Source organism: Tauraco erythrolophus, unplaced genomic scaffold, assembly GCF_009769465.1.
Source record: "Tauraco erythrolophus isolate bTauEry1 unplaced genomic scaffold, bTauEry1.pri scaffold_75_arrow_ctg1, whole genome shotgun sequence".
Taxonomy (NCBI): domain Eukaryota; kingdom Metazoa; phylum Chordata; class Aves; order Musophagiformes; family Musophagidae; genus Tauraco; species Tauraco erythrolophus.
In genome coordinates this window covers 69,481-86,076 of record NW_028238642.1, presented here as the reverse complement: position 1 = coordinate 86,076, position 16,596 = coordinate 69,481, and the positions used below count along the sequence as shown (strand labels likewise).

General features: G+C 39.7%; 1 protein-coding gene across 1 annotated transcript; it reads right to left on the bottom strand.

The window, feature by feature from the left end:
• Positions 1-7,034: 7,034 nt before the first annotated feature.
• LOC147525756 (dehydrogenase/reductase SDR family member 7C-like) lies at positions 7,035-15,503 on the bottom strand. Its single transcript, XM_086631045.1, has 6 exons — positions 15,350-15,503; positions 12,052-12,164; positions 10,420-10,630; positions 9,751-9,843; positions 7,758-7,913; positions 7,035-7,243 (listed from the first exon to the last, which is right to left on the bottom strand). The coding sequence occupies exons 1-6, from the start codon at positions 15,501-15,503 to the stop codon at positions 7,035-7,037; spliced, it is 936 nt and encodes a 311-aa protein (XP_086487171.1).
• Positions 15,504-16,596: the final 1,093 nt, after the last annotated feature.

Below are 16,596 nucleotides of genomic sequence, written 5' to 3'. Positions count from 1 at the left end.
TTCGGTCTTAATTAACGGTCTTAAAGGAAGTGGCTGAGAGTTGGGATCGGGGGTCCCCGTGATTTCTCTGTCCCAAGTCTCAGCGTCCGTGTACTGAACAGACTTACGAACTTGTTCAACCAAAACAGAGGATTGTTTTTCCAGCACCTCTTTCTCTCTGCACTGTACTGCAGCGAGCAGAGTTTTAAGGTGGTCCAATTCTGATTTAAGATGATCATTTTCAGTCTTAAGTTTATCATTTCGGTTTTCCAGTTTTTCTTTTGTCTCCCTCTCAAAAGCTAATGATGACTTCAGTGTCTCATTTTCTGATTTTAAAGCAGTATATTCTACATCTGCAAGTTATTTGGAGGGGGCAGAAAAATCTTTAGCTTCTTGCTGTACACAAGAAAAACAGGCTCCAAGCATGGCACAAATAACTCCTTGTTTACCTTTACCCACTTTAAATTGCTGCTCAGCCTGACATTTTTCATTGCATTCTACCACTTTCTTTTTATCCTTCCAATACTTTTGAGCCCACTCCTTCCCAGCTGGGAAGGGGCACATTTATGTTTTTGTAGCAGTTTATCCATGGCTATCCTGCCAACTACGCCAATTTTACTGTCACGTTTTGAGGTCAAAAGACCAGTCTATTAGTGTCCCAAGTCAGGCAAGACCCTTGGATCCGACTCCCCCTGCCTTCCCTTGGCAGCCCAGTGAATTGGAGGGTGATTCGCCCACTTATCAGGGACTGTCACTAGTAGTACTATGGGCCAACTCCTTATAATAAGTCAAAAGTTTCCGGAAACATGCATATATATTTTATTTGTGACAGAATACAGGTTCAAGGATAGCCGGTGATAGTGACTGACTACAAAAACAACTTTAATTGAAATACTGCAGTGATAATATAAACTTATTACTGATTAGTGATAGTAGTAAATAGCTGCAAGGTGTTAGTAACTAAGCGCGCAGAACACAGAGCTCTTACCCAATAGGCGTCCCTAGTGGTGGGGAGAAGAGAGGTTCAGCCCGTCGACTGATCCCAGACGTTCCGACGGGGGGGGCTTCTCCCTAGCATCCCCTTTAGTTTTTGCCATTTTATATTATTTCTTTACTTTTAGGTGGAGCTTGAGTGACTCTAGTCATATATCACTTTATTAGGATTGGTGAAAATTTCTCTCTTGAGGGGTGGAGGTGTGATTTGGTAGCTAATTCACCATTACTGCTAAAACAGCGGTTGTGATTTGTCTTTCACCAGGTGCTCCCTCATCCCTGATAACAGGATGAGCCGTGATACCTCCGTATCACTCTACTCCCCATTTCAAGGATGTTGTGTGGGCCTTGATTGTTCCTGGGAGCAGCAGCTGTGTCCAGCAGGCCGTGTCCATCCTGGAAGCAGTAACTGTGTTTCACTTCAAAGTTGCTCTAATATTGCAACCTTTGAGCTAAATTTTGCAAAGCCGTATTTTTCCAATTTTCACCAATTTTGGTTATTTTCCCACACAGCCTTACCTCTGTGCCAGGTAAAATCATGGAACAGATTCTCCTGGTAGCTGTACTAAGGCACATAAAAAATAACCAAGTGGTTGGTGACAGCCAACATGGCTTCACTAGGGGCAAGTCGTGCCTGACTAATTTAGTGACCTTCTACGACAAAGCTACAGCACTGGTTGACATGGGTAAAGCAACGGATGTTGTTTTCCTGGGCTTGTGCAAGGCGTTTGACACTGTCCCACATGACATCCTTGTCTCTAAAATGGAGAGACACGGATTTGACAGATGGACCACTCTGTGGATAAAGAACTGGCTGGATGGTCGCACTCAAAGAGTTGTGGTCAATGGTGCGGTGTCTACATGGAGACCAGTGTCAAGTGGTGTCCCTCAGGGGTCTGTTCTGGGTCCAGTGCTGTTCAACATCTTTGTCAGTGACATGGATGGTGGCATTGAGCGCACCCTCAGTAACTTTGCCGATGACACCAAGCTGTGTGGTGCCATGGACTCGCTTGAGGGAAGAGATGCCATCCAGAGGGACCTTGATAGGCTTGAGAAATGGGCCAGTGCAAACTGCATGAGCTTCAACAAGTCAAAATGCAAGATCCTCCACCTGGGTCAGGCCAATCCTAGGCACAAAGACAAACTGGGCACAGAGTGGGTTGAGAGTAGCCCTGAAGAGAAGGATTTGGGGATGTTTATAGATGAGAAGCTCAACATGAGCCGACAGTGCGCTCATGTGGCCCAGAAGGCCAACTGCATCCTGGGATGTATCAAGAGAAGCGTGGTCAGCAGGTCAAGAGAGGTGTTTCTCCCCCTTTACTCTGCTCTTGTGAGACCCCACTTCGAATACTGCGTTCAGTTCTGGTGTCCCCACCATAAGAGAGACATAGATCTTGCGATAGTTTGATGTGTGTGGGGGTGTTCTGGTGGCAGGGGAGGGGATTTGCTCCCTGTGCCACCAGATCTGAGTCCCATCCCCCCCGGGGGAGGTTGAGCCAAATTGGCGCCTCTGCAAACGGCCCTATTTAAGTTGGGACAAAGGGGCAGGAAACGGCTTTTTGCTCAGGAGCAAGGAGAGAGCAGGCGCCATGTGCTCAAGATGGTGCCGGGGGAGCCGCATGGGGGACTCGGGAAGCACCCCGCTCCCAGGGTGCCCGCCGGGCCGAGCTCCCCCAGAGGGGATTAAGATCTCAGAGAAAACAACCACAACCAAGATGGAGGAGGAGGAGGGGCGCTGGAGCTGAGGTTTCCCTTGCAATTGGTGTGAAGATGGCGGGCGGCCCCCTGCAGCCAGGGTGTGCTCGGCGGGGCAGAAATCCACTCGTGGTCCGTGGAGAAACCCACGTCGGAAAGGAGATGCCTGAGCCCAGGAGAGGTCGTGGAGCAGGGGATGTGCGACCAGGTACTGTTAACAATGGGGCATGGAATGCACGACGAGGTCGTGGAGGCATCTGGAGTCCGTGGGACGGCCGACGCGAGTGGCAGCAGCTCCCTGAGGGGCCGAGACTGGTAAAGCCCGAACTGGTGCGATCCATGGGGAAGGATTGCAATCCTGCGGGCAGGGCTCACGCTGGAAAAGTTTGGGGATTTTTTCCTCATGAGTAGGGGATCCACCGAAGCAAGGGAAAAATGGTGTAAGGACTCCTCCCCCTTTAAGAAAGGCACGGCAGTAACATCATGGATGAACTGACCTGCACCCCCCCATTCCCTGTCCCCCTGCGCTGCTGGGGGGGAGGTAGAGCCAAGAAGGAAAGAAAATAGGGGGTGGGGAGGTTGTTGTTTTAAGATCTGGCCTTGTTTTCTCTTTATCCTCTCAAGTAACCGGTTTCGTTCCCTTATGTTTCCTGTTAAGTAACTGTTAATAAATTGTTTTGTTTTAAGAAAAAGCCTGAGTCATGTTTTGCCCGAGACCATAGTTGGTGGGTGCTCCCTCTTGGTTCTTGTCTCGACCCTCAGTCCAAAAACCACGACAGATCTGTTGGAGCGTGTTCAGAGGAGGGCCACAAGATGATCCAGGGGCTGGAGCACCTCTGCTACGAGGACAGGTTGCGGGAGCTGGGATTGTTCAGCCTTGAAAAGAGAAGACTTCGGGGGGACCTAATAGCTGCCTTCCAATACCTGAAGGGAACTTACAGGAAGGCTGGGGAGGGACTTTTTACAAGAGTGTCCACTGATAGGACAAGGGGAAATGGGTTTAAGTTGAAGGAGAACAGATTTAGATTAGATCTTAGGAAGAAATTCTTCAGTATGAGGCTGGTAAGACTTTGGAATAAATTGCCCAGAGAAGCTGTGGATGCCCCCTCCCTGGAGGTGTTCAAGGCCAGGTTGGACGGAGCCTTGAGTAGCCTGGTCTAGTTGAGAGGCGTCCCTGGCCATGACAGGGAGGTTGGATTAGATGATCTCTGAGGTCCCTTCCAGCCTATGCCATTCTGTGATTCTATGATTCTATGATTTCACATTCTTGCTCTTATTTTAACTTTTTACTTCCAGTTTGTGGACATTGATAATTCTGGGGTAAGTCCTTGAACCGTGTTATGTGAAAGTAGGCAAAAAAATGTTTATCAAGTACTGTGGCATTTTTATTCCAGCTCATTTGACCCATCAAACTTGATGCATGTGTCATCTCAGGAAACTTCAGATGCCTATGGAACAGACACACCAGATCTACAGTTCTGCTGGTTACCTAGAGTCCAGTGAAAATTATTGAGAGAACTTCTAGGATGCAATTCATGTTATCCTAAGCTGTATATCAGATAAATCACAGGTTACAGGCACTTGTTTCCACTGCTTAAGAAGGGGATTTGGGAGGTTAGCTCTGGGTAGGCTATATCTAGGACAGATGTCTAAAATTAGACAAGAGTCTCCTCACTTCTAAGACTTTTATGTCTTAGCATTCTTTTGAATTCTTTCTTACTTCAAGGGCCCTTGTGTTCAGCAATGTAATTTTTTTTTTTTTTGGCAAACACCAATAGCTGATTCAGCACAAAACCTGTAAATTTAAAACAGTGCAACTGCAGCTCACATTAAAAGAAAATTATGTGCCCTTTAGGCATGTGAGCAGCCTAAAAAAAAAATAAAGGATCTGTAGCTGCATGTCTTTCTCCTATGATTTCAACAATTAAATCTGCAGGCCTAGTTTTGTCCTTATTTGTAAAAGTTAGTATTATTAAAGAATCTACACAGATTAAAATATGGCTGAATGAGGCTCACAGAAAATATCTCTTAATGAACTTAACTCATAATATTTCTTTTTATTGTCATAATATTGTTTATATGCAACATATATCCACAGGTATTTAGACAGTTAGGCAGAGATGGACAAATGAAATAGAAAACTTCAGATTAACTAATAGATTTTCCCGGAAGAAAAAAATATTACTTCAGAAATACAAGTGGAGAAACCTTGTTCTCAATATGAGAAAAAACCACAGAATTATAGAAAAGTGTGACCCATATAAAAGGTCACCTAATCCTTCTTTTCCTTCAGGCAGGATAAACTAAAGCTACATCGCTTTTTTACAGATGTTTCATTAATCTCTTCTTTAAAGCTTCCACAGACAGGCATTCAAAAATTTCTGTGGCAATTTATCCTTTGTGCTTAACTATTCTTAGCAGAAAATTCTTTCCCTGTAAATCTTCTTTGCAGTAATTTTAGCACGTTGTCCTACTACAGCAGAAATGGAGAACGGTTTGGTTCTGTCTTCTTGGCAGTACATTTTAGGTATTTGAAAATTGTTTAGCTATATAACTTTCTTCTACTTTCTAGATTAAAATACAGGTGTTCTTTAAAAATATCTTGATAGATCACAGGTGTTCACCTTTGTCACTCTCACTGCTTTTCACTGCTGTTTCTTAACTGTTCCACATTTTTAAAATGAAATATTCAAAACCAATGAAGAATTTCTGTTGGTATCTAGAAAGTGCAAAATGGAGCAGAAGGATTATTCAGCTTATTTTAAGACGTGATCCACTTGTTTTTACAAGGCCAGACAATATTGATTCCTGTTTAGCTGTGATGTCCTCTGATTCGCTGATCTTTTTCTGATGAAATTATCCAGTCATTTCATATATTGCTTTTGGGGAGCTGTGAAGAGTTAGGCTGTTGCTGAGGTACAGACACAAGCATAATTGCGAACACAGCAAAAGACCACTTGTTTGAGGGAATAAGTTCTAGTGAGGAGCAAGAAAATTTTGGACTAAGTGAATATTTGACTTTGCAGTTAAGATATAGTCATTCAAACAACAATAGAAGCCCAGTGCTACAACAGAAAATAGATGAAGCTCCAGCAGGTACTGCAGGAACTGGTTACTTCTCACTAGTTGTGAACTACCTCCCTGAGTGAGGTAGATGCATGCATGTTTCTTGACACCAGAGCAATTGAATTAGAGATACAACAAAAGTTTAGAGTCCCTGCAAGATGATAACTATATATTTCCTTGCACTGAGAATTCTTTTCATGGTTGATGATTCTTACCAATAGAAAGTCTTTTTTTTAAAAAAAAGAAAAAAGAAAACAGGAAAAAAGAAAAGAAGGTAAGGTTAACCAAGAAAAGATATAAAGAACAAGAATAATCTGGACATCTCATAAAGAGACAGTGAATAAATACCAGGGCTCTCCAACTTGGAAAACAGGTAACTGCATGGAAAATATGATGGGCATGAAACACTGCGAGTGAATGAATTGAGTAACATTAATTTTTGTCTCTTACAGTAAAAGAAGCAAGAGATATCAGAGAATATTATCTGACATCAAGTTTAAAGTAAACATAAGGAAGTCTTTTTTAATATATGATTAGTTCCTTTCCTCGAAGGTGGAATATTTAAAAAAAGAATTTGAAAAATCTGTGTAGAAAAAAATCATAGTTTAACAAGATGCAGAGACAGATTCTGTTTCAAACTGCATAGCAGATTAACAGAACCTGGGAGCATATAATACAAGGAGTCTCTCCATATTTGGTCCCATTCTTATAATTTCTTTTAAGCATGTACTCCAGGGTCCTGTCATAGATGAGATATTGAACTAGATAAGCCCTTATTTGGGCTCACCATTTGCATATCCTGCAAATACTTCAAAAAAGTACATCTGAGGAACACTGATCCAGGCTCTAACCCCATTTTCCACTGATTTTTAACTTCTCTGTCTCTCACATCTCTCTACTTCCCCATCCTGTAAATTCCTGTAAATTCCTGTTAGTCCTAGCACTGACAGACTGTTCTGATAAGTTGCTGCAGGTCCCCAAACTTTGATCTACCTATTTAGATTGGGAATCACTCTCTTATAAGAGTAATAGAGTCCCTAGTAGAGTTTTTTCCATACTGTTGCAACTCAAACAATGACATCTTGTCATATTCACTAAATGCAGAAGAGTAGAAGTCCCACAGACGAACGTGTATCAATGATAGTGAATCACTAACAGAGACATTGGATGGTTCATGTTTAATAAAGCCGTCTGCTTTATTCATAGTGAGAAGGTTGAACCTTTATCCATAATGAGAAGCAGAAATCATTGACATTTGAAACTTTTTTCAGGTCAAAATCAGGGAAAAGAACTGAACAAAATCAATTTTCTTCTTCTGTTTTCAGCTTTTCCCTAATCCCTGAGGCAACAATGGCAAAAAACAGCTCAGGAAAGAAGGTGCGAATGTAAACTGCTGCTCTGGGGATAGGGTTTGCCATAAGTACTTCCTGCTTCTTACCGCTCACTGTGCGCAAGACTTCCTCTGCCACCTCCACTGGATGCACACCATATGCCACCTTTCTGAAAAAGACTGTAACACAGAAAGGAGTGAGAGCTGCAGACAGATAGACAGACGAATCTGAGCGAATGGTAGTGAAAACATACACAGGTAGTTCATCAGTCAAATTAGTTAAATTCCTACATGCTTTCAATCCCTTATCCCTTCCCTTCTCCTCATCAGTATGTCCTTGAGAACTTTTTATAATTTTGAAGTAAAATCCTCACAGTCCTTAAGAGAAGGAGCAACTTGAGTGTAGTGATACTATCCCTTGGGACCTCTCATGCTCTGCTCAACCTCGATTCCCCTTGCCCTGGTGTCATTCAAACAACAATAGGAAGGAACATGTTGTCTCTCTCCATGTTCCTTCTCTTTTCACCAGGCTCATCTGATCTCTCCAATCTCTTTTTTCTTTTGCTCCTCTAACCTGTTGATCCTTTCTGTCATTTTCATTCTTTTTCCTATGCTCCTTTCTTCTCCCTGGGAAAAGCCTCCATACTGCTATATGGGCCTCATCTACTGTCTGTCTTGATGCATCGAACCTTACATTTCCAAATAGATGCCTCCCAGTTGCCGGGTGCTGGTTGGTGATGGTATGAACAGATGAATGTTGGATTCACAGTGCTGACAGAAATATCAAACTCTTCCATTTCAGCTCTAAGACAATCAAAAAAGCCCACAGCAGCATGCTTAGAAGCAGCATCTAAAAGAAAGAAAAAACCCCACATATATATGTTTGGATATATGAATGCATGGACATAGATCTATGATAGAGCACCATAAAACATGATTATTTGGATAACTGAGCACGGAATGACCAGCCAAAAGGAAACAGAACAGTGAATTATTTCACCCAGTGAAATTACCATATGACATATTTAAAATAAACAAAAGAAAATTATTTGTACAGGATAATTATGCATGAGGTATGCAGTCAGTCTCCCTATACCTGTCATAGAACATATGTCTGAATTTCCCGATCAGAAATATTAAGTCCTGGGTTAAAGAGCAATGCTTCTATTGTCTCTAGAGTTTAAAAATGTCTTTGATGGATGGACAGCTGTCCCTGAGATGAGTCTCCACACCATTTGTTGCTGCAGTTTGTGATACATCAATAAAATGCAGTGAAATACAGGTCCGTTTCTGGAATGCAGGAGTACTAATGTTTTGTAAACTAATTAGGTCTTTGCCCTGCAGCAGTAATCCAAGATTCTTTTAATATTAAAGTTAATTCTAAAGTAACTGAATGTTAAGAACTTTTTTAACTACTCTTAGTTCCTTTCTATTGAGAATGGTCTTAAACAAGGATGTGAATGTGTATGTGAACCTTGACCAAAAACAGAACTATGTGTTAAGTGCAGCAGAGCTGCAAAGCACTTGTCCACCTTGTATTTGACTCAGTTTGCAGTGAAAATCCACTTATGCATAACATAATCTAAAAAATGGTAGGTGGGCTCCAGGAATGGAAAGAAGTTTTTCCATTAATTTGTTTTGAAATTCCGCCTTTTGGCAGATTAATATCAAGGAACATAGATATTGGTAGAGGCATTGTAAAAACCACCTCTGTTTGCTCTTCTGCTACTCATTATTTTATACACATGTAATGTATCTTGACATAATCAGCTATTTCCTAGATAGAAACCATTCCAGACGTCCCATCAATTTGTTGTGTCTTTTCTGAGACTTTTTTGTAGTTCTTATACTTCTTTTGAGATGGGGGACCAGAATTGTGCACAATGTTCAAGATGTGGCCCTGCATAGATTTATACAAAGGCATAAAGATAGGATTTACTTTTTTTCGCCACTACTTTCCTTATGGTTTCTGTCACTGTATTGTATTTTCCTTTCCTGGAACCAGAAGTCACAATCCTGAGATCTCACAGACCTTTTAATTCAGAGCCCATCATCCACTCTGACCTTCTGTCATAGTTAAAAATGTCTGTTTACATCTAGTCTATATTTTCTGCTCACTAACTTTGTATTTCATTAATGCAAAGATCTTTCATCATAATTCAGGACAGTTTGGTTTCATTAGGAGCTTTGGATGAAAGACCTTGAAAATTTTGTGGAAAGTCAAGCAGAATACAATTACTACATCTCCTTTTAAACTCCTGCCCATAAATCCATTAAGTGCATGAGTGTCCCTTTACAAAGCACTAGCTAGTGTCTACCAGTATGTTATATTTATACACTACTTCATTCTTCATTATGGTTTCTACTAACATGCCCAGCACAGGTGTTGGACGTACAAGTTTGCTGTTTTCTGAACATCTCCTAAGATCACAAAAAAACCTTACTGTCACATTTGATATCCTCTTGTCCTCAAGTACCTTAGAGAGTACTTACACTTCAGTTATACTTAAAAGAGAGTAATTTAACTCTTCTTTTTTTGAGTTTCACTTCTTTGAAAATTTTTCAGCCAAATATTGTGGTTTATTGAATTAGGATGCAAATTAGCACTTTTAATAATCCATTATCACTGCAATGGAACACTCATGATTTATGCATTAGAATGTACATTTTTGCTGTATATCACTTACAAGCTGCACGAAATGGGATTCCTATTTTTCCTTGGATACTATTAATTAGAACAATGTGGCCAGTTCTTCTTGAGATCATGCTGGGAAGAATGGCTGAAAAAAATAAAAATAAAGAAAAAAAAGAGCCACATAATTAAATGAGGTTAATGTATTTAGTGAAAAGAAGTGACAGCGGAAGTGTAGGTAGCACAACTCTAATGAAGGTTGTCTCAATACTGCAATCAAAAATATCACAAATTCCAGTAGCTGGAAATTGAGCATCTTCTAAACTTCACTTGATTCTACATGCAGATGCGGGTGCAGTATTATCAAATTTAATTCTCAGCTTATCTCTCTTCTTGCAAAAGTTCTAAAAAAATGTCTTTGTAACAAAGGCAGTAAGCATGTAAATAAAGGAGTCACCATATGCAAAATAGAATAAGCAGACTTTTAAAAAAAAGTCTGTCTTTCAAACACCTGCTTATACATTTCTTGATCAGTCTATTTCCAAATCCAGGCACTTCAATTTTGATCTTCTTTACCTCAATTTCAGTCCATCGATTTTCACAGAATTGTTTTTGATTACAGTGAAGAAGGAAAAAATAAGTGCAAATTTCATTTGTAATGCCAATGACTTGGATCTCGAGCTTTAAACGGCAACAGTAAAGCAGGAAAAAAAAAGTAAAATACCTTTGGTTAATGTTATAGGTCCAAAATAGTTGGCATCCATTATCTTTTTATCAAGTTCCAATGAAATGCTCTGCACTGCTCCTTTCACCTTCATACTTGCATTGTTGATCAGTATATCCACACAGCCATAGCAATTCAGGATTTCCCTAGCTACATCTTGAATGCAGTTTATGTCTGAGATGTCCAGAAGTAAGAGCTTTGGTGCATATGTCTAATAAAGAAAAGACTTATTTTAAGGATATCTGTTATTATAAAAATGTATTTATACTTACTTGTCTCGTAAATTAATTTACTTTGTTATCTGAAGAAAGTGCTTTTATCATTCTTACAAAAACTTTGATTTGTTCTTTCAACCCACTCTAGAAGGAAGGTGGTTAGCAATGGGTATTTCGTAGACTCTGAAATCCAGATGAAGCAGAACACCATGGGAAGGATAAACTGGACTAGCTACACTCTATTGAGTTCTTTCTTTCTTGTAATGGGTGGAGACAGATAGTAGACACAGGGACTGACTCCTACCACTCCAAGGTATGGTTTTTCCATAAGCAGCCCTCTGGAGAACTTTGGTGACCATAGAATCTAGGATATAGTGCTTTGATAGATAATTTACATACATATGAGGGGCAGTTGCAAGGTAGGAATGGTTTCTTCAGCTATAGGTTATCCAAATAGAGTTTACATTTGTACGATTTCTGTAAAAATGTAGACTTCATCAGCTATGGGACAGAGGAATGAAATCTGAATATCTTCTCTTACTATATTACTAAGACAATGTAATGCAGATCCCTTATTATTTTTTCCTAGTTGAGTCTGCACAGACTAACTTGAACACACTACTTTTATTGGTTATTTATGCAGATGAATGAAGCTCACCGAAAACAAAAAAGGTCAAATGCAAATATTTATTGGTCTGGTGAGCAATGGCTGTAGAATTTGTGTGATGTCTTCAAGAACACCTGTCCACTGAAATGAATCAGCTATCTGTTGGTGTCAGAGGGAAAGCTTTTCCATGAGCATCAAAGAAACACCTTCCAAAGAACCGGTAGCAGGGGCAGCCTTGCATGTCTATTTATATGGTGATCCAGTGATAAGATAATGAGGAAAGGGCACTCATTCATATTATCCTACACCCTTCTAGCTGGGACTTCTTCTGAAGTAGTGAAGAAACTCACAATTAATTCAATATTTAGACCTGTCTCTCACTCCTTGAGCACTCTAATTATGTGAAAAATGGACGATCGTTCCTTTGATTAAATGAAGCACTTTGAATCCCTTTCATCCAAATTGACAGGCAAATTCCTCTGCCTAGCATTTCTAGATGGATGGCTTGTTCAAAATGCAGGACCACTCAGTTGCTCTACAGTAATTGCCTTGAATTAGCCCAAGAGAGCAGGATTTCTGATTTATACTTTTGGCATCATGCTGAAGACCTTCAGAGGTGTCTCTCTCTCTCTCTCTCTGAACTATGTTGACTATGTTACCTTGGTGATCAAAATCACCACTAGCAGTGAATCATGTTTTGAATCATGTTTCACATACCTTGTTTTACTGGATTTAAAAGCTCTTTGTGTACCTGAGCCAGGTGTTTACTTCAAATTGTGAATTTTCAAAGCAGAGTGAGGGAATACTTACCATACTGGGATTTCCCACACTAATTAAAGCATCATACAAGGCTTCTAACTCTTCCCATGTCCTGCCACACAGCACAAGCCTTGCTCCTCCTGTGTGAAACACTCGAGAACATTCTAGGAGAAAAATATATTCAAAAAGCAGTAATAATAACAATTTGATTTTGTTTATTTTGCTTGAAATGAGATGTTGTTTTTGCTAATGATGAATCTATGCTTTAAAATTCATTAATTTTTAAATAATAAATATATATGAGAAAAAAGGAAGCACTAAAAGGCAATAATATATATGTGAGTAATAAATTACAATTTAATGTAATGGTATAATTCACAATTAATAGCACTGTTTAGTCATGGGATTTAATGCAAATTTAATTAAGAAAAGAACAATATGCTCATTAATGGATGATGGGTTTGAGTTAGAAAAATTGTTCTGATTATCTTCCTCTCTTAACTCCCTCCACCTACAGACACACTTGCTGCAAAAAAAAATATATACAGAAATACACGCTTAAGGTTGTTACAATACAAACAGCATCTTTTTGAGAATATATTCCTCACTCTTGTGTCAGTTTGACCAAAGACGTGTTTAAAAACATGGAGCATAGATTTTTCAAGGGAATCTTTTAGGAATTCATTGATAGTTGTATCCCTCTGGCTGTTATAGGCTGCTACAGGGTGCATGTTCTAGCTCAGCTGAACAGAAACTGTGGCTCTCAGTCCAGGAATCTGACAAGGTTGTTGCCCTGACAAGGAAAAGTACACAATTGCCCGCCTTTTCTTTCTTGGAATAGATAATGTCTTGCAGATAGACCTGAGGACGCGGATGTGCCCACTGCACCCAGACAATTAGTTGACAGTGCATTATGTATGCTGGTAGAATTGGAAATCAGGAGTTATTTTTCCTGTCATGTTTTTTTTCCTAATCAGTTCTTCCAAAAAGCTCTCAGCCTTGGAGCCCTCATATTTGTATTTGGTCCCTAAATCAAATCTGTATGACAGTTACATATTCAGCATGGGAAGAATGGGAATATGGTCTTATAATTACTCTTATGCCTTTCCAGCCTGTTTGATTTATCTTAGCTCCTATGGCCTTTGTTGAATGGGTAACAGTACAACCCCAGTGCTATAGCTGTCTGTCTTTCAAAAAACATTTTCTTCAGATTTCAATACCTACAGGCAAATCTAGTTATGCTAATATGCCCATCTTAGATTTCTTAAACACTCATGTTAGATGCTTCGTATCCGTTTGGAAGCAGTTCTGGATCCGCTCTTTTTTTGTAAATCTGTGCAGCTGGAGACTTTTATTTATGTATTCTTTTTCATTATTTACAACAGTAATTTTATGAATGTCTTTAATTTTCTTTTTTTCTAGCACAGAAATATTTTTGATTTAAAACCCAAAAAATAATTTGTCAGTACTAGGACCAGTATTTTTCCTACAAACATAACAGTTGGGGCAACCTTGTGAATAAAATATGACTACTATATGAATAGTAATAATAGCGAAAAGGGGAACCAATGATGTTCTCCTCTAGAACTATCCTGGACTTTTCTGAGTTATAGCACCAAGAAGAAACAGGAATCAGGTTTAAATAACAACCACAAACCATTGCAAACATCTTCATTCATCATAGCTTTTGTTCCTCTTTTCTAACTTTGATGAATGCAATCTTTAGTCAGGAAATTCTGGCATGTGGGAAAAAGAATTTTGCTGTTGCCTAAGAGCTCAAATATGTAGCAGCTGGCCAGTCAGCTGGTATTTTAAAGCATATGCATGAGTGGACTGCACAGTAAGTTCTGCATCATTTGGAAACACTCAAGCCTGCAAATAACTTCTTGATAACACCCTATGGGATAGTGGCAGTAGATATGTTTAGGATAATAAAATTGTTTTGAGTTACCTCCTTTTTCATCTATGTGAAAAAGGGTGCAGAGAGCAAGGGAGGCAATTGCCTTTTTACCCTCAAGGGACAGGCAGAAGTTAGGAAAATCTTCCCCAGGGGTCATGCAGTGCTGGAGCAAGATATTCGAAGAAATGTTCAATTAATGTTCTTTATCCTTGGAGGTTTCCAAGATTTGGCTTGAAGCCACACCCAATCAGATCTAGCACTGGTAATGTGCCTGCTCCAAGAAGGACTTTTTTCTAGAAATCTCCAGGCACGTTACGATTCTACAAGGCACCCAGTCTCAGCTGGAGAACTCTAAATGATGTGTATCCGAACAAAAATACTGAAATACAACCAACAAAAGAAAATGCATGCTAATATTATCTTCAACTTAAACTGGAGCATGTTAGGGAAAAGGAAAGACCAGATGGGATCTGGAGGTCAGAATTATTTCATACCTTGTCCTAACAGACTCTGACAAAGAGCAATCCCTGCCAGCATAGTGTGCATTTCTGTTGCAGGTCTCTGATCTGCTAAAGAATAATTCTGCAACAACATTTCCTTTCCCCATCTGTTTTCTGCTTGTGAGTGGAAGGTTTCCAACATACAGTAAGTCTTAACTGAAAATGCCAAAACGTACCCTCAAGCTATAGTTACCTTGTCAAACACTTGCATCTACTGCCCCTCAAGTGATGCCTCGAGCAGGACTGTACAAAAGCAATATATGACTCTGTACCTTTAATCTGGCAGCACCGTGTAGGCAGGAGAAATGAGCCAAGAAGAAATATATGCCAAGTGGATGGCCACCCAGGCAAATAGGTTATATAAATAGATGATTTATCACATACCCTTTCCTTTCATGCACTGAACCCACCATTACACATAGCCAGGCAATCCAGTTGGAGGTACTGGAGGATGTCAAGAGAGGAGGAGTAACATGAGTGTTAGAGGGGGCAGAGATGTGAACAGGGACAGACAAGTGTGCACTGTCATTTACTGGGAGCAGGAAATGATGAAGTCTTTAAGGGCTGAAAAGGAACATGTGGAGAGTAAGGTGACACCTGTTCATACTGATTTGCTGCTACCCTGCAGTGACAGCCTATGTAATAAGATCTCAAAGTAGCAAATGCTAAAAATAGCATTCTTAACTTGTTTACAAAACCTCTCATTCTATGGAACTAAATAAATACAAAGCTCTGCAGTTGCTAAAAGTTTACCAGCAGTTCCTGTGGCTGAGACTAAAAATGTACATTTAAAAATCATAGGATTTGTTTAAAAATAGATTTCTTAACTTCTGTTTCATCCAGGCAGTTATGAACACATACAAGGTAAAGCAGGCACATTTTATCACCTGGAGAGTGGTTCTCTGGCTGTGTCTGTTCTCTGACACTGAGAAGAAATGAGACAACTCACCCTTGCCCAGTCCAGAGATGGCATCCGTGATCACCACCACTTTGTTTTGCACAGCTGACTTGGACAATAGCCACTTGACTGACTGATAAATATAAATAATTCCACTGATCCCTAAAAGAAGCAATAGTAGAGCAGGTACTGCAAGAATACCCATCTCTGTGGGAAACAAAAGACCATATGAGAGCAACAGTAATCACAACATGCATTCATTATTTTTCAAATTATTCTTATCTAAAAAAGCAATGTTTTCATATACAGAAAATCCGGTAACCAACATGTCAAAGGCTTGAAGCAGTGCAAAGCTTATTTTCAAATCAATGGCTTAATATTACTGTTTAATAAACAGACTAGTATTGATTGTTTGACTCTCTTCCTCATCATTGCAATGTTTAACCAAACCTGGATTCCTTTTATTCAAAATTACTGTGTTGGCAAAAACATAATAGAATTTTAGTACAAATATTGCCTTGAGGCAAAACATAGGCTAAAATACAGCAATGAATTTTTAATGATATAGCTATTATAGGAAAAGAGATAAAGGGTTTTTAATCCTAATTGCAGATAAAACACATAATAGAAGTGTTTTCTGTTCTAAAAGGTAGAGAAAATAGAATCACTTACTATGGCTATGAAGACTCCAGATACAAATGAAGCATTTTGTATTTTTGTAGAGTTTTGTATTATAGGTTTAATTACAGTCCTTTAGCAATTTCATAGAGCATTGCATTTGTTGAGGCTACTTGCCCTGAATGCGATGGCTATGAATAGCCATGTGACAGAGACGCTTTAAAAGTAAATATAGCATCTACAGTGTGATTTGCATGCCTGACCTATCTCGTCCAACAGGCTGGACAGACATGTAAAAGCTCTTAGTACAGTATGAGTTCAACCGTACAAAAAAACATATACCTTTCTGTCTTGCCTTCAGTTGTAGTTGTTCATAGGATTCTCTCCATTTCTTGTCATTGGGTTTCAATTCACTTTACACATAAAAACATTTGTATAAACTCCATGATAATGATAGGCCTTCAAAACCAAGGAACAGATACCATAGAATCATAGAATGGTTTGAGTAGGAAGGAACCTCAAAGATCATCTAGTTCCAACTCCCCTGCCATGGGCAGGGACACCTTCTACTACATCAGGTGTCCTTGAGCTCTTCCAGGGATGGGGCAGCCATAACTTCTCTGGACAACCTGTTCCAGTGCCTCAACACTCTCACAGTGGAGAATTTCTTCCTTAGATCT